Raw genomic sequence first — 18,945 nt, forward strand, 5'->3', positions numbered from 1 at the left:
TAGGAAGAAAGGAAAACCAAAAATCCTAGGGCAAGTATCAATCTAATCTTCAACCCAAGGGCTTTCCCACTGAATTTAGCACTGTGACTTGGAGACCTGTCACCTCTGTGAACTTCATTTTCTTCCCTTACAAACAGGTGTCCACGCCCTGGTGAGTGCCAGCCCTCTCTAGCAGCCAAACATTCTCATTCTATTATGTTTTACTCTAACTTGAACAGGCTAAAAGTCATTTAAGCCTTGCCCTTCTTGACATGAGGGAAAGCACAGCATTGTTCACCAAAAGGAGAGGTCTAAGAACCTAACCCAGAACAGGGTTATTTTTTACCAATCCGCAACAGATAAGGATTTGAGAGTAGAGGTTAGAAATGTTCACAGTAATTGAATAATCTCTGTCAAGTCACATAACAAAATATTGAGGCTTGTATTTTGTGTATCTTTGTGTTTTTATTTGACTTCTCTGGTAATTAATTTTATAATATTTTCTAAAGATATAAGTCCACAGTAAACTAGAATTTTTTTAAGTTGGTCTTTTACCATGAATAGCTTGGGAAGCACTCAGTTAGACCAGTATTACATTTAAACATCAAGGCAAAAGGTACACACAGAAAAGGTGAATGCTGACAAGTTCCTTTTTACCCTACCTACTTTGAATGTATATTTTAAAGATCTATTTCATTTTACTCTGAATCGTTATTATTAAGTTATTTTTTCTACTGTAGGTTTATCTGCATTGTTAGCGGCTCTTTAAAAGAAAACAACCTGTATTGGAAAACACGCGGTAAAGAGTTGTTTTAGCAATACAGTGGTTGCTTAGTATGCACAGAGGCATGGTCCTAGGAGCCCCTGCAGATACCAAAATCTGAGGATGCTTGAGTCTCTTAAAGGGTTTGGTCCAATGAAAACTGTCAGCCCTCCGAATTTGCCCCTGTGAAACCCACAGATATGGAGGGCCAACTGTTATGAGCTCATTTTCTGAACCACAATGTCAGGTAACAGGGAGAAGTGATTAGCTCCTGTTGGGACGGCGGGGGCGGGGGGGGTACCCGCCTTTCCAAAAAGCAAATTAAGTCACTCTCCCTCCTGACTGGAAACAGCTACCCTTGGGTATGAAACCATTAATGTAGGGATGTGAATGCGTGCTCACTCGTGTCTGTCTCTTTTACGACTTCATGGACCTCAGCCCGCCAGGCTCCTCTTGTCTGTGGAATTTTCCAGGCAAGAAAACTGGAGTGGGTTTCCATTCCTCTTTCAGGGGATCGAACCCACATCTCCTGCATTGGCAGGGGTATTCTTTACCACTGAGACACCTGGGAAGCAATGTCGGGGCACCCTGGTTTAAATACAAGGAAGCCTACTCAGGGAGGTTCATTTCCTCAAGACCATGCAGCTAATGCACAGGGAAGGCAGGATGCAAACCCGAGACACTGTACTGTAACTACGCCTGCACTCTGCCGCTCCACCATAAAAAATGCTCCGGGAGGAACTCTGAGAATGAACACTGATATAAGTTTCACTTTCAGGCACCTGAAATAGGGTAATAAATAGTAAAATAATATGGAGTGCTTATGAATCTCCTTAATGTGTTAATTTCCTTGTTCTAGTTAGAGCTTTCTGCACATAGACAAGCTCGACGTTTGTCCCTAACCGATTTGCACATCACACAAGGAAATACGAAAGGAGAGGAATGTCACTGCCATCCACACCAGCTTCTGGAGACTGGTTGGATCTAAGTTACTAATAAACATGCTCGGAAAGCAAATCACCCAACCCTTTTAGGAAATAAGTGGGATGTCAGTTAAAAGTAAGTGAATATCCCTGAGAACTAGCAAGTCTTTGCAGAGATTATAGAGTCATTGTAAGGAATTCAGAAACTGTATTGGTTAGGTTAGTACATGCCTGTTCAGTGAACTCAACAACCTTGCTACTTCAGAGAAATATCTGCACTGGGAACTAAAATTGCTAATCAGTTATTTGCCTCTCTTATCTAAACAATGTCAGGAAAAATATTCAGATTCTGAATATAGGGGCAACATAAATTTTTAGTCTATATTTTTAGCGTTGTTCAGTTTTGCTTGAGAGTATACCATCTTACTCGGCTACTGCATTGTTATTAACATATTAAAATTAATAATTCTGGGGGTTTTGCCATATTCTGAAGCATTTAGCAAAATATTTTCTATTCCCCTTACATGCTCATGATTTTTTAAAGGCACAGAGTGAATGATCCTTTAATTCTTGACATCCCTGATTAAAAGTTAATATTTGATAAAGTCATCAAGCTATCAATACTGAAACCTGCTGGTTAGGTACAGTGGGTGTGGTCTCTTCGATAACAAAAATAATTCAGATTTTTTTAAAAGGTCCTGGGTGAAATTGGCATAGGTGGTCAAAAGATACAAATTTCCTGTTATGAGAGAAATAAGTCCTGGGGATAGAATGTACAGCATAGTGGCTGCAGTTATAATACTTGCATAACAAATATACTTGTATATTTGAAAGTTGCTAAGAGAATAAATCTGAAAAATTCTCACCACAAGAAAAAAATTTTTGTAACTGTGGTGATGAATGTCCACAAACTTATGGTGGTAATCATTTCACAATATATGCATATATCATGATGTTGTGTACTAAAATGAATACAATGTTATATGTCAATTAAACAATTTTTAAAATAATAAAAAGAAGCTCTTTATTTTATCTCAAGATAAACTTTATGTCTGTAGACCTGCTCTGAGACAATAACGACGCTAGTTCTGAGTCTTCAGGTTTGAATGAGTCATTTTCTTTTTTTTTTTTTTAACTTTAATAACATATTTTATTAAATTTTCTTAAATTAAATTTATTTATTTATTTTTAATTGGAGGATAATCACTCTACCATATTGTGATGGTTTTTGCCATTCATCAATATGAATTGGCCGTAGGTATATATGTGTCCCCTCCATCCTGAATGCCCCCCATCTCTCTCCCCACCCCATCCCCCAGGTTGTCATAGAGCACCAGCTTTGGGTACCCTGCCTCCTCCATCAAACTCCCACTGGCTATCTATTTTATATATGGTAATGTATATGTTTCAACGATACTCTCTCAAATCATCCCACCCTCACCTTCTCTCACTGAGTCCAAACGTCTGTTCTTTAGAGCAAGTCATTGTTTAAGTCCACCTTCAGCTGGCTGTTTTGTGGTCTTAGCTGGTCTTGAGTAGACTCTGTCTAGCAGTTGATCTTTTGGCCTCTGAGATGCAGATGGCATATGCCAGCGATGCTATAGGATTATGTGAAAGATAGTAAAGAAATAGAAAAGTAAAAATGGAATAAAATCTAATTACACGGAGTTTCACTTAAAACAAAAATTGATTGAGTTCTGCCCAAAGTGGCTTCTTGTTTCCTGTGCCAGGAACTACTGTGCAGACCCAGCAGGAAGTGTGCTACAGAGCAGGATCACATTACACCCTTGTTTTATGGTTCATTTCACTTATTTAATGCAATCCGAGAACCTGCAAAAGGAACATGTTCGAAGGAGGGAATAGGCTTTTTGTCTTGTTTTGTTTTGTTTTAAGTTTCTTTAAATCAAAACATTTGTTTTTAAAAGGTGCTTATAGTCCCAGAGAAACAGGACTTTCAGAGTTGCATGGTGAAGACGTTTTTCTTTGTCACAAAATTTAAAGCAGGACCCGACATTGAGTTACATCTAGGGTTGAGTTATGTCTGTTCCCTATTCTGTGCTCCTCAGGTCATTTTAAATGTGAAGAATTACAACCATGCCCACGAATGGTCTAAATCATGTTGAATTCCATACAAGCTCCTCCTAGGGTCGCTCTGATTTGAGGGCCCATGGTGTTGAGGGGATGTGGGAGGAAAGGAATATATTTAAGATGCAAAAGAGCAATTCATTTGTCAAGCAGAAGAATGAGTTCCTTTGGCTGTCTTGCTTGAAAATGTGTGAATTGAACAGCTGGATTTCCTTGTGGTGGCAAATGCCACTCCTCACATGCTGCCTCTTTTCCCCTCAGGGACCTCAGTATGAACAACATCAGTCAGCTGCCCCTGAGTCCTCTCCACAGTCTCCGCTTTCTGGAGGAGTTGTAAGTATCACTAGAGTCATGGTGCATCCAGTCAATGCTGGACACATTCTCATATTTGTCTCTCATATTTACTCTGGGAACCAGATAAAACAAAGCAAGAAAGCTGTCAGCACCAACGATTTTGGCCCATGAGGAAACACTTAGTTGGGAGGGGAAAAGAAAGAATCGCTTAGGATTCTGGAAATCAACTTATAAAAGAGTTTACCATAAGGCTACAACTTTCTAAGGTGAGACTGAGCCAAACAAATTAAAATTTTAAAACAAAGGCTGTTTAAAAGAGCTGGATGGCTCTTTGGAAATAGTTAAGCAGCAGGATATTAAAAGTTTGAATACTGGTTCATGTTTATTAAAATAGCAAGTGAAGCTATAATCAAAACCAAAAACTGCCTCTTGGTTCAGCTTATGACAGGGAGAATTGAGTCCTCATCTCATAGCACTAAAACTTCTTGTTCTAATCACTTTTAATTACTATTTTCTACTTTTAAATTTAGCTTCCCTGAAGGCTTGAACAGAAAAACATGAAATTCACAGAGGACTTAAAAGTGGTCTTTCCCAAACTCTTTGTAAAAAAAAAAAAAATTCTTTCTTTTAAAAAAAAAAAAGACGAGAAAGCTAAAATTAGCTAATGATACACAGAAGAATCTTGATTAAGTCTGGCAATCACTTTACAGAAGATGAAAAAGAACTCTGTAAATCAAAATCTGCATTTAAAAATTCTTTTGATCGTCTTACCCTTTTGAGGGGCGGGAACTAGGGGGGAAGTACCATTGCAGTCTTCATGAAGAAAGTTTGGCACCATCAGCTAAATAAATCCTCTGACTGTTGATTAAAGGAATTGTTTAGGCAATGACCTCTTTTGAAAATACTTCCTTTATAATCCTAGTCAGGGTCCACTTTGAGGAGTAATTTAAATTGTTGATGCACCACACCATCCACTTTGGGAGGTTGAAGAACCATCCATCACAACTAGATTACAGTACATCGATCATATTTTTCCAAGAGGATAGTATTCTCAGATTGCTCCCCTTTAGAGCTAGATATATATTTATTTTTGATGGCATTACCTTTTTCACAAATGCTATTGTTTTACTAATGAAATCAGCTGAGTGTGCCCTGATCGTTATCGAGGGGTATGTGGGGAAGCTTAGATTATTATACGAAAGTTTTCATTATTCAGAAAATGGATTTTCACTATGGGTTGTCCAAGCTCTTCTTTTTCCTCTTCTATTTTCTCTCTGGCCATTTCCTCTCTTTCTGTTACTAAAAAATTAACCCTCATCAGGACTGGGACCATATCTGTCCTACTCTTTGTTTGCTGGTATGTAACGAATAATCCATACATTTTTGATGAATGAATGAACTAACAAGAAAGCAAAACATATAAAAGGAGCTGCTTGTTCACCACCTTAGGAAAAAGTAACAGATTTAGTTGACATTAGCCAATATTTTTAGATATTTTTAGTAAATTTCAAACATCAGCGTTTTTTTCTTATTTACATTCTTTTCATCTGCTCTCCATCACCATAATTTACATGCAATACTTAGTCTTGTTTATCCCCATATTTCTAAAATATGCATTCCCAGTGCTTTTCTCTTTAATTTCCTTATAATATGCAATGGCAAAAGGCTTCAATTCTCCCTCAACACACACCTCAACTTTAGACCACAAGCCAAATCAGTAAATAATCCACTTCCCCGAGGATTTAATAGAGTTCTTCCCTTGATGCCCCAACTCATTCAGAATAACTCCTCTTTCTTCATGCATGCTGCATTCTCAGTTGCTTCTGTTATGTCTGACTCTTTGCGACCCTATGGACTTAGCCCGCAAGGCTCCTCTGTCCATGGGATTCTCCAGGCAAGAATACTGGAGTGGGTTGCCGTGTCCTCCTCCAGGGGGTCTTCCTGACTTGGGGATCCAATCCACGTCTCCTGCATTGCAGGCAGATTCTTTACTGCTGAGCCACCAGGGAAGCCCCCTTTCTTAATGTAGTAAATGTTATTTCTCGTCTAAGACCAGTTCTTCAAAAGATAGTTGAGAAAAAAAATGAGGGGGTGTGGTAAAAGGGAGAAGGAACTACAATTTGAAAAGGCTGTTTTTCTGAATTGTCTTTTTTTATGTCTCTGGAAACTCCATCAAATATCTTGATTATGGAATCATAGAATTTCAGAAGTAGAGGAGCTCCTTCAAAGACTATTCATTCCATTTTCTCCTGTTCTGAAATTCCCTTTGCTGAGCGGGCCAACTTGCTGAATTTAAAAGCAAGATCAGTTTCCCATATATAATTCCATGCTCCAGTTAAATGGTGTTTTGAAGATATCATTATTCATTTAGTAGCAAAAGGGAATAATCTTTACAGAACCTGGAAAAATGATCAACTCTGCTTGGTTTATTCCTTTCTTCCCAAGGCTAAATTGAGGGTGCTGTGCGTTTACACACACACACACACACACACACACACACACACCCATGGAGCAGAGCATTTTGATTATGCTTTTGTATTATGCTGATTGTTTCTATTAGACTTAGCTGTGGTTAAGTCTGTATTCTCTTGTGGCGTGTAAAATCTTTTATATAATAATATAATGACAACAATAATAGCTTACTCTGTGACAGGCACTGATCAAAATGTTTTACACATGTCATCCCACTGAGTCCTTTTAACAACCCTGTAAAAGTAGATATCATTATTGTTCTCAGTTCAAGATTTTTTTTAAAAGTACAGAGAAAACAGGAACTTACCCAAGATAATGGAGTACGTAAGTATCAGAACTAAGATTCAAACTCACTTTCAAACCCATACTAGGAAAGCAGAAGGAGGCTTTGGAATTGTGTGTGATTCATCTGTGTGTTTCTTTTTCCTGATTAGTACTTAGTACAGTGGTTTAAATAGCTGAATACTTTAAACTGTTGTTAAACTGAGTTTCATAATGATAGGTGTGTTTATCTGTTTGTGTCTGGGTATATGTGAGGGAATGAAAAAGAAAGAATGAGACAGAAAGCAAGTAAGATCTGTCTTTCCAGCAGGAAGAGATTGGATATTCAGGTTATTCATTCAATATCCTCAAATACTGGCTTTGAAAAAAGTATTTCAGGAGCAGAATTTCACCAATTTCATATTACTCAACAGGAACAAAACCTTAGTTATTGTTTTTACATATGCATACATATATTTAAGCAGCATGTTTTATATAGTATTCTGCTTGAACTAATAAATTACCACCCACACAGCTAGACATAGACATTTAGGTATCTGTCATTGTGGTTGTGTGCGTGTGTATCTTTTCTTGTGACAAACTGTTAAAATGTTAAACTGTTCTTAAAGTACTCTTTCATTCAGTTTACTCAGTTCATCTCTATGCTTTATTCTTTATCCATTCATTTAAAAACTGCTACTGATATTCTAAATTAATAATTGAGAATATTATATTAGTAACATAATGAAAGTGTCAGTCACTCAGCTGTATCTGAGTTTTTGTGACCCCATGGACTGTCACCCACCAGGCTCCTCTGTCCATGGAATTTTCAGGCAAGGAGACTGGAGTGGGTTGCTATTTCCTTCTCCAGGGGATCTTCCCAACCCAGGGATCAAACCCAGGTCTCCTGCATTGCAGGTAGACTCTTTACCATCTGAGCCATCAGGGAAGCCCCAATAATATAATAAATAAATAAAATAATAATATATGAATAAAATTCCCACCACAAAACTCAAATTATTTTAAAAAATCACTATTGATAGCCAAGTTATTACCCTTGCCCTTAGCTCTAACCACCTAATTATTATCTCCCTGATATAATCCATCTAACTATGTTATAAACTGTGTAGACAGTCATGATTTATCTCTCATCTGCCACTGGTGCCATATTTTAAAATCCTCTAAGAATCAATAAAACCCCAGAGGTATCACTAACATATTTTTAAAGTATGGTAACTCTGGAGAAAGTGAGTATGTGGAGCAAATATTTAAGAGGAATTAAAGTCATCACTACTAATGGTCTCCTTCTCTTCCTCCTGACATTCTGGAACACTTACTACCTGTGTCACAGGCTCATGTGTTGGTACATTCAAGTCTTGTTTATTATTCATTATTTATGTTTTATGAATCTGCAAGGTCACTAGACATGCCAGCCCAAACGCCCTGCTATTGCAACATGATAGCACAAGGAAGAGAGAGAGCCTTTTTCTTAAAAAAAAAAAAAAACAACTCTGTATGTGGCTAGCCTATGCTGTGTTGAGAGGAGGATACAGTACGTAGAGGCAGAAGCAAGCCCCGGACTCCTATCCTGACTTTGCCACTTACTAGCTAACAACCCACCTCCCTGGACCTCAGGAGAGGACAGTAAGAGCAGCCTTTGCCTGTATTTTGAGATTCTGAGGAACAAATGAAATGATGATGACGGAACTTTGCTAAACTATAAATTACATATTGAGTTATGCTCCTGAAATGAAAACACTTTTACGAAAATTCTCCCTTCCTTCTTTCAATAGGAAAGAAGCTCATGAAATAGTCATGAGCTTGATTTTGCAGTGATCCCAGGGATTCAGGATTTGTGAAGGAAACGCTTTCTAACTATGAGGTTTAATGGATGTAGGCAATCAAAACAGATAGTTTTTTGCCAAATTTGAACATCCTGAGCAATAATTGCATTTCTCTCCAATGTCTCCTCCCAATTCTATTTCTTCAGTTCTGCTAAGGACTTCATGTTAATGTTTGCTCTTTGGCCAAATAATAGATCCTGCATTTGGTCCATCAGAGTGTGGTTCAGATTTTAGAAACTAACAGATTGTGCCTAATGCTGAACATGAACACGTTCCTTTAAACTTAGGTCCGTAGCTTGATTAAACCAATGAATTGTTACCATTTTAAACAGTCTAAGTTAAAGGCCTTTGTTTCCACGTGCTATTTAAAATCTTCCCAGATTTGAATGCTATTGGAATCAAATACTCAATTTAGGAAAGAAACCTGAGATACTCTAGGGATGTTTGTTTTTAAGTTACTGTTGTTCCTTGGAACTGTTTGCTCGTATTATGGTTGGCCTTGAAGAATCTCCATATAAATAGTAGATATTCATTATTTCAGATAAAGTTAGTAATGAGAAATACCACCAAACTTCCTGAAAGCACAATCTATGCTTGTTATTTCTACTTGTTATCATCACATTGCTGAAAATAGTGAGAGCTGTCCTGCCTGCCTTTTGAGATATTTGTCTGAGGATCAAATGAATGGTTGATGAGAGAATTGGGGTAAACTCTAATTTACCTGTGGAATTGTGTTAGTAAAGTGAAAACACCACCTTGCCCATAAATAATCTTCCTGACCCTTAGCCTTATCACAGTGTTCCATTTCTCCTCTTCATAGAAACTGATTACAAATGCTGCCTTTTTACCTTTATCTTTAACAATTATATTAAAAAATTTTAAGATTTTAAAGTATAACTAATGAAAGAAAAAACAAGTGCTGCTTCTTTCAATCTCTTTTTTTGTCTAGCATTATTTTATTCTCTTCCAAATGTCTATTCATATAGATGGGTATAGACATTTAGATATCTGTCCGTGTGTAAATATATATGTGTGTGTATGTACATAGACCATTGTTATGGCAATTAGGACACTGTTCCTTTCCCATATTAGGGAAATTTTCACGGTAAAGTGTCTGCCTGCAATGCGGGAGGCCCGGATTTGATCCCTGGGTCGGGAAGATCCCTGGAGAAGGAAATGGCAACCCACTCCAGTACTCTTGCCTGGAGAATCCTGTGGACAGAGGAGCCATGGACTTTGCAAGTCCATGGGGTTGCAAAGAGCCAGACACAGCTGAGCGACTTCACTTTCTTTTCCTTTCACCTATAATAATCCCTTCAAATATTTTTTTTTTGGACTCTTTCTGTTCTTCTGGGATCCCTATAATTTGAAGATTAGTGCATCTAATGTTGTCTCAGAGGCCTCTGAGACTGTCCTCGATTCTTTTCATTCTTTTGTTTTTATTCTACTTCTTGGCAGTTATTTCCACCATTCTATCTTCCAGCTCACTCATTTGATCTTCTGCCTCAGTTATTCTGCTATTATTGATTCCTTCTAGTATATTTTTAACTTCAATTATTGTATTGTTCATCACTGTGTGTTCTTTAGTTCTAGGGCACTGTTCTTAAAGTACCCTATCTCTCTGCTTCCTTTTCTTTTTTTCCTTAGCTTTCTTTTCTCCTCCACCCACAATGCCTGTGAAATATAGACATTCCCTAGATTTCTGCACTTATTTTTATTGCCTCCTTTCTCAGTTTTCTTCATTCATTCAACATGTATTTATTGAGCCAATGGGAACCTAAGAATGGATATGATTTGCTACATTTCATGTAGTCAACAAGTCCTCGCCCAGGGGAGCTTACAATCTAGAGGGGGAGATAGATGATAAGCAAGGAAACAAGCACATATGACACTTGCTGATTGTGACAGGAGAGATGAAGAACACAAACGTGGTTAATTAAGCAGAGAATAAATAACAAGGGATGATAAAGAAGGAAAGTGTCTCAAAGAAAGTGACATCTGAACTGAGATCAGGATTCAGGTGAGTTGGTGGTCTGAGGACCTGGGATAGAATGTTTGTAGTAGGAGAATAGCGTGAACAGAGGCTCTGAGGTAGGAAAGACTGTGATGTGTTTGTGGATCTGAAAGATCAGTGTGGCCAGAACAGAATGAGATGGAGGGGAGGTGACAGGGGATGAGGTTGAAAAGGAAGACAGAGCCCAGATCATGCAGGACCAATCAGGCTGTATATAGAATTCAAATAAGAGCAATGGGAAGCCTGTGGAGGATTGTATGCAGATAGGATTTAATATTAATAACAATTAATGACAATTTCTCTGATTTCTGTATGCAAAATACATTGAGGAATTACAGAAACAGAGAAACCTGTTAGAAGGCTGCAAACGCATTTGGAGATAGCTGCAGTTGTCTGAGAAAGAAACCCAAGATTTGGACTACCTCCATTATATAGATGATGCCCAAATCCATGTTTCTAATTTAGATCTCTTTTGTCTTTGAGTGGTTCTCAAAGTGTGGTCCCTATACCAGCAGCACTGGCACCACATGTGAGCCTGTGAGAAATGCAAACCCCAACCTGTGTGCCCCACCCCACCCTAATGAGCCAGAAGCTCTGAACTCAGGACCTTGCCTTTAACACACTCACTGGGTGATTCTGAAGCATGATGAAGTTTAAGGACTGCTGCTCTAGGCCAGGGGTGACATCAGAATTGCCTCCAGTGCTGGTGAGAACACACATTGCTGGGCCCCACCAGAGTTTCTTCAGCAGGCTGAACACAGAAGGGGAAGATGTCAAGAATTTGCATTTATAACAAATTCCCAGGTGATACTGATGCTGTGAATCTAGAGACCACACTTTGAGAATCCTCCATTTCCCAAGTGACACCTCCGCCTACCCCACCAATACCTTAAAACTCAGCAAGTGTAGAACCAGGTTCATTCAGGCACACACACACACCACCCGCCACAACCAGCTTTCTTCTGCCTTTCCTTCTCGCCATCAGCATTCTTACTGTCCAAGTTGTGATCAGTGTGTCTATCGCTGCTTTTGCACCTGTCATTCTTTCTCACCTCCTATATCAGTCAGTTTCCAAGTCCTAAAGCTCACAATTCCATGTTGTCTTTCTCATTTGTTCACTCTGTGTCATCGCCACCTACTTTAGGTTCTTACTGTCTCCCCTGGATTATTGTTCAAATTTGTTAACTAATCACCCCTCCTGGCTCTCCCAATAATTAACAAATGAATCATGTCTCCCAGGATGGAGACCATGAAAGTCTCTAGGTGATCTTATCAATATAAAACTGTGAGGACTATTTCAGGGTTTCTCACCTTGCATAGACATTAGAAACACCCACAGCATTTTTAAAACTACTAATTACCAGGGCATATTCCCAGAGATTAGTGGGTCTCAGTGGAAACACTGACATCATTTTTTTAAAGCTGTCTTGGGAGCTAAGACCCACTGGGATATGCAGAAACTTCACAACAGAGGAAGAGTCAGGCACTCATCACTGACTGGATGTAGGGACTGAAAGGAGGTCTGAAGGTGAGAAATGACTCTGAGTAAGGTTATAACATTAGGTGCTAGGAGACTGGTGAGGCACTGTCAATGGAACAGGGCATTCAAGGGGAACAACTGATATTTTGGAGGCAAGAGGTTGCCTGGGTCTGAGTATATAAGTGCAAGGTACTAGCAGAGCATCCATAGGAAACGTCACTAACGAAGTTAGAGTGTGAGTCTGGAGAATGCTGAGTCTGTTCCAAAGATGACTGGAGAGTTGTTTATAAAGAAGTGATCATGGAAGGTGCTGAGGCAGATGAGGACCTTGAGAGAGAGGGTAGAGGCTTTGTTTCCCAGTGTGGGTCTCCACCCATATTAAAATAACCCGGGCTGCTTCTTAAAATGCAGATTTCTGAGTCATTTTCCTCCAGAAACTCTGATTCGCTAAACCTGAGTTAGGTCCTGGGGATCTGAATATTTGATGACTCCTAAGGCAATGGCAAAGTTTGAGGGCCACCTTTGTTGTTGTTATTCAGTCACTAAGTGGTGTCCAACTCTTTGCAATCCCATGTAATGCAGCAAGAAAAAAGACAAGGTGCAAGGACAGAACTTCTACGTTTGGAGGATGAGCATTAAAAGAGCAGCTAACAGAGAGAAAGACAAATATAATATTGTATCATTTATATATGTTATCTTAAAAAGGTGATACAAATGGACTTATATGCAAAACAGAAATAGACTCATAGACGTAAAAAGCAAATTTATGGTCACCAAAAGGGAAGGAGGGGAGAAAGGGATAAAAATTAGGAATCTGGGATTATAACAGATACATACCATATATAAAATAGATAAACAACAAGGTCTTACTGTATAGCACAGGGAACTATATTCCATATTTTGTAATAATCTATAAGGGAAAAAATCTGAAAAGACTACATATATATACACATATGCATGCGTGCTAAGTTGCTTCAGTCATGTTTGACTCTTTGTGACCCTATGAACCATAGCCTGCCAAGTTCCTCTGTCCATAGGATTCTCCAGGGAAGAATACTAGAGTGGGTTGCCATGTCCTTCTCCAGGGGATCTTCCAGACCCAGAGACTGAACCCAGGTCTCTTATACCTCGTGCATCGGCAGGCAGGTTCTTTACCCTTAGTGCCATCTGGGAAGCCTAAATATACATATATATATATATATATATATATATATATATATATATATATATATATACACACACACACACACACACATTGGAGAAGGAAATGGCAACCCACCTCAATATTCTTGCCTGGAGAATCCCATGGACAGAGGAGCCTGGCGGGCTATAGTCCATGGGGTTGCAAGAGTCGAACACGACTTAGCAACTAAACCACCACAAATATATATATAGATATACACACACATGTATAACTGAATCACTTTGCTGGACACCTGAAATTAACACAACACTGTAAATCAACTATACTTCAATTTAAAAGAAAGAGGGGTTTGCAAGAAGAGAGGGAAACCACCAGCCACAGTCATGAGAGCAGAGAGAGTGTAGATTGGGACCCAGAAGGCAGTGAGAGAACTTTGAATGAGAAACAGTGAGCATCGGTTTTCCACGACCAGTGCCTTAAGTGATGCACCCATTCGTGTCCTTGTGCTTCTCTTGTTTTAGACTGGTTGCTCCTGGTCAACCCAAGCTCCAGACCAACCTAACCAAAGTCATGTTTAAAACCTCAAATGTCAGAGCCAAAATGCAATGATTGAACCAAGTTGTGTGAACTTTTCTATGTAAGAATGAGCAAATAACCTCTCATAGCCTCAGTTGCCTTGTAAAAGGGGAATAATCTTATCACCTGTTTAATGTGATTTTTAATAATTAGCACAATGTATATAACACTCTTTACATTGTGCCTAGAACTCATAAATAGTTTTACAAAAGGCCTGTACTGTTTGTGTGCCCTAAAGGACTGTATGTGGCATATGAAAGTGCTCAAATAAACTGCTGAGTCCAAATTTGATGCATGATGAAGAAGGAATATTCTTCAGCTATTTCTGATCTGGTTATATAATGGCTAGTCATCCATCTTGCAATAGGTATGCCAGACCTGAAGCAACTCTAGCACTGTAGCCAACTGCCTTTGGAAACAAGATCAAATGATCGATTCATCAGTAAATTATTGATTCAGCTCCCTGCTCTGGACAGGCGATAAGATTCTTGACCTTACGAGTCAAGTCAGGTAGACTACATAAATGAATCTTTATAGACAGTGTTGTGCAGAATATAACCTACAGTAAAGTTGACTGAGGTAATTAAGGAATACTTCACAAAGAGTTGAAAATTGAACTTCATTGGACAGAGGAGCCTGGCAGGCTACAGTCCATGGGGTCACGAAGAGTCAGAGCACACACACACACACACACACACACACACACATACACACACACACTCTGGCTGGGGGCTTGCCAGATGGTGCTAGTGGTAAAGTATCTGCCTGCCAATGCAGGAGACACAAAAGATGCAGTTTCAATCCCTGGATTGGGAAGATCCCCTGGAGAAGGAAGTGGCAACCCACTCCAGTATTCTTGCCTGGGGAATTCCATGGACCGAGGAGCCTGGTGGGCTACAGTCCATGGGGTTGCAAAGAGTTGGACACGACTGAGCACACACCATGCTCTGGTTAAAGAAACTGTAGGGCCATATGACTACAAACAGATATCCCGTTGACCTGGAGAGTTCATGCATCAGGCCAGTGGTCTCAGCCCCTATACCTTGACATCTGATTTTTTTTATCTCATGTAATAATGAAAACTGGAGCTTCCCAGGTGGTACAGTGGTAAAGAATCTGCCTGCCATGCACAAGACATAGCAGACACAGGATCGATCCCTGGGTCTAGAAGATCCCCTAGAGGAAAAAATGGAAACCCATTCCAGCATCCTTACCTGGAAAATCCCAAGCAGAAAGGAGCCTGGTGGGCTACAGTCCATAGGGTCACAAAGAGTCAGATGCAACTGAGCACACACACAATAATGAAAACAAAATGGACAGTTCATAAATACATTGTTAACGAAGGGATGATTTGTGCCTGGATTTGACCAATTAGATATGCTTAATTTATTGGAGGAGAGAAGGCTTTTTAAGTGGCGATTTCTTGAGGCATATTAAGATACTTTTTTTTCCAATGGGAAGAAAAACAGTTGGTAGATTGTCATAATCCTTGTATTCAAGGTTGCTGAGTAGGCTTCAGCAAATGTTACCACAGATGAATGCCAGAGTGTTAAATTCTAAGTATCTAGGCCCTTCCAACTAGCACAGGCATCTTATAAAAGAAAACTTACCATGGTGGACTTAGTCACAGTGATGATGCATTTGTGCCAGCAGAGGCAAGATTATGAGATTACACTGGACTGGATTTCATCCTATTTGTGTCTAACTCTTCAGTGACCCAGACTCTTGGCTCCTATATACAGGAACTCAAAATCATTAACTTTGTTTTAGGATATTTTTTTTCAAGTGGGAATATTTTGACACTTCAGAAATTTTATGTGTAAGTGATAGCTGAACTATAATTATTCAGGTAAATTATAACTCAGAAGAGTGAAAAGAAATTCAGAAATAAGAACAGAGCCACTGAAATTCATATTGGAAATCACAAACAAGGAAAATAGTACTAGAAAACTGGAAATAGGCAGATCTTAAGAATGGGGAAGTGGGGGGTGGGGGGCATGGATGGGGAACTGTTACCATTAAGCCTGATGTTAGCCCTCACCAAATTTCTGAAACAGATTAATTTAGCATGTATAGAATGTATGCCTTCTAGATCTCATGTACTTTGTAAAAGTTGGAAAATGAAGCAGTAATTCCTAAAAGCCAAAATGAAATTGCTAAGTAGTCTGAAATGTCTTCTTTTAAATCATAAGGATTGTTATATTCACTTACCTCTGAAAATACTACCCAGCCAAGGGGCCCTGTGTTGGACCGTGGTTCCCTGCACAGTCATTTTCCTGAGCGTTTAGTCAGAGAATGGGGTCAGACAGCCCTTCCCCTCTCGGTGCCCCCTCCATTTTGTACACACACCTCTTTCTTTCCAGACCAGCATCCAGAGAGAAGAAATCACAGCCCACATCTGATTGCATTGCTCTCATCCCACCATTTTACAAAATGAAGCTACCAAAAACAAACAGACTTAGATTCCTTTACAAACTCAAATTGCTATATAGGATCAAAGAAACATACATTCTCAAAACTAGTTTAGTTGGTTGTTAGAGCACCCAAGCATCTGCTTCAAAACATCTACTTTAAATAAACATTTGAAGAGGAATCTGTCTACTGTAATGTATTGATTTTTTTTTTCCTTTTTTATGGCAGTTAAGTCAGTGAAACTAGCAGTGACAGGATAAAGTGAATCTTCTTTATGGAGAAGTATCTTTAAGGACAAAAACATTTTTGTATCATATAGAACAATATAAAGGTTTTTTCCTATTAAGTTGTATCCTATTATAGAAACAGAGATGAAAGAGACATTTCTATGAAATAATTTTAGAAACAGAGGGAAAAATAAAACCTTCCAACCAAATGGTATATGGGTCTCTATGATTGGAACATAGTTGCCCAAAAATACGTCAGTTCAAATCTTCACAGGAAAGATTTGGTGCAGTTCTCTCTATTTGTGTATTCATTTATATTTAAAAAAACTCCTATAGTTTATATATATTTCATTTTTAAATTGCTAAAACCATCCCACATGGTAAAGAAATGGGAGGAAGAATGCAATGATTTCTTAAGTTGTAGTTTTTGACAATGAGATATGTCTCCTACCAGCACAGCAATTAGCTAATAGCCTGTCATAAATTCCTTTGTTTTAAGACAGACTCCCCTGATAACAGAGGTCAGTGGTTCCACAGATTAGTTCAGAATACAGTCTGAGGTTCTGAAAGTCCTTGCCTAGAAAAGAAAAACAATTCATGTGTACTGAGCTATATTTCAGGAAATGTAACAGAAAGGTATTTACCCTAACAATAATTTAAACTAATGAAACACATAAATAGAACAATTTTACTTTCTCCTTTTCATTTCCAAAGTCAAATGACTCAGAAACCATCAAGCTGGGAACTTGGTCACAGAGCAGCAGTGAGAGTTGATAAGCCCCAGCTTCAGGCTCTGTTCCAGAACTCAAAAATGTGCTATTCAAGTCATGACCACGGACAGGATAGTTAAGGACATTTTGGCTGAAATAACAGTTGCTGGCTAGTTTTCGTCTGATCAGTTAAGCCACCTGTGAGCGTCAACCAATCTGAGTCAGTTAATTCAATAAGCAGCTCTTTTACAGCACATGCATGCATGCTTAATAGCTTCAGTCACGTCCAGCTCTTTACAACGCTATGGACTGTAGCCCACCAGGCTCCTCAGTCCACAGGATTCTCCAGGCAAGAATACTGGAGTGGGTTGCCTTGTGGGATTCCCCTCCTCCTAGGGATCTTCCTGACCCAGGAATCAAACCCAAGTCTCAAGTCTCTTGCATTGACTGATGGGTTCTTTACCACAAGAGCCCCCTGGGAAGCTCTGTCTTAGATAAATCATGTCCTTCAGTATTACGTATAGAACTTTGGATAACTAATCAAATGCATGCGCGTTGTATAGAATATAACTATAAATATGAAATATTGGCTACCTACATTTCACCTTGATACTAATGGTTTGTCAGGTGAGTTTTTTCTTGATTTTCTCCACCATATCCACCCACTTACCACCTCCACACCACCTCCGCATGGCTGTATCACACCAGCCGCTCCTGTGTGAACTGCTCTAGTAGCCTCCTCTGTTTCTACTTTTGTCCCCTTGGACAAAGGGGACAAAGTCTATTTCCCCTTGGAAAGGGTCCCATTAGAAGGACCCTTTTAAAACACAAAGCTGATCACATCTATTCCCTGCTCAGAGTCCCTATTGTGGCCTCCAGAGCCCTGCATGGAGGGGCCCTGGACTGCCCTCCGACCTCTCCTGCTGTCTCCCTTCCCTTGGTCGTTCCACTCCAGTCACACCAGTCTTCTTGCAGGTTCTGGACCACACCAGGCACACTCTCCCCTCGGGTGCTCTGTACTCCTGTTCCCTTCACATAGGTCCCTGCATGGCTCAGCCCTCCGCTGAAATGCCCTCTCTGCTGCTGCTGCTGCTGCTAAGTCGGGTCAGTCGTGTCCGACTCTGTGCGACCCCATAGACACCAGCCCACCAGATCCCCCGTCCCTGGGATTCTCCAGGCAAGAACACTGGAGTGGGTTGCCATTTCCTTCTCTAATGCATGAAAGTGAAAAGTGAAAGTGAAGTCACTCAGTCGTGTCCGACTCTTAGTGACCCCACGGACTGCAGCCCACCAGGCTCCTCCATCCATGGGAGTTTCCAGGCGAGAGTACTGGAGTGGGGTGCCATTGCCTTCTCTGGAAATGCCCTCTCAGCAGAGAGGTTTCCCCAACCATTGACTGTCAGACCTGTAATAACAGCCCAACCCCCTCACAACCACTGCCCATGGTTCCCTCTCTATTCCCTTGCCTTGATTTTGTATTAAAAAATTTTTAAGGTGAGTTTTTTTTTCAATTTTCATTTTATTTTGGGGTATAGTTGATTGACAATGTTGTGTAAGTGTCAGGTGTACAGCACAGTGATTAAGTTATGCATATACATATATTTATTCTTCTTCAGATTCTTTTCTCATATAGGTTATTATAGAATAGTGATAGAGTTCCCTGTGGTACACAGTAGATTCTTGTTGATTATTTATTTTATATGTAGTAGTACTAATGTATCCCTCCCCCCCACCTTTACCTTTTGGTAACCATATTTGTTT

General features: G+C 39.5%; 1 protein-coding gene across 6 annotated transcripts in view; it reads left to right on the forward strand.

The window, feature by feature from the left end:
- Positions 1-18,945, forward strand: part of LGR5 (leucine rich repeat containing G protein-coupled receptor 5) — a 129,131-nt gene that overhangs the window by 56,242 nt on the left and 53,944 nt on the right. For all 6 annotated transcript variants that reach the window (XM_081593132.1, XM_081593135.1, XM_081593134.1 and 3 more), the window contains exon 2: positions 4,012-4,083. In XM_081593132.1, coding sequence (XP_081449258.1) covers positions 4,012-4,083 — 72 coding nt within the window. The remainder of the gene's footprint in view (positions 1-4,011; positions 4,084-18,945) is intronic.

Source organism: Giraffa tippelskirchi, chromosome 4 (assembly GCF_054371585.1).
Source record: "Giraffa tippelskirchi isolate mGirTip1 chromosome 4, T2T-mGirTip1v1.2.pri, whole genome shotgun sequence".
In the NCBI taxonomy this organism is placed as follows: Eukaryota; Metazoa; Chordata; class Mammalia; order Artiodactyla; family Giraffidae; genus Giraffa; species Giraffa tippelskirchi.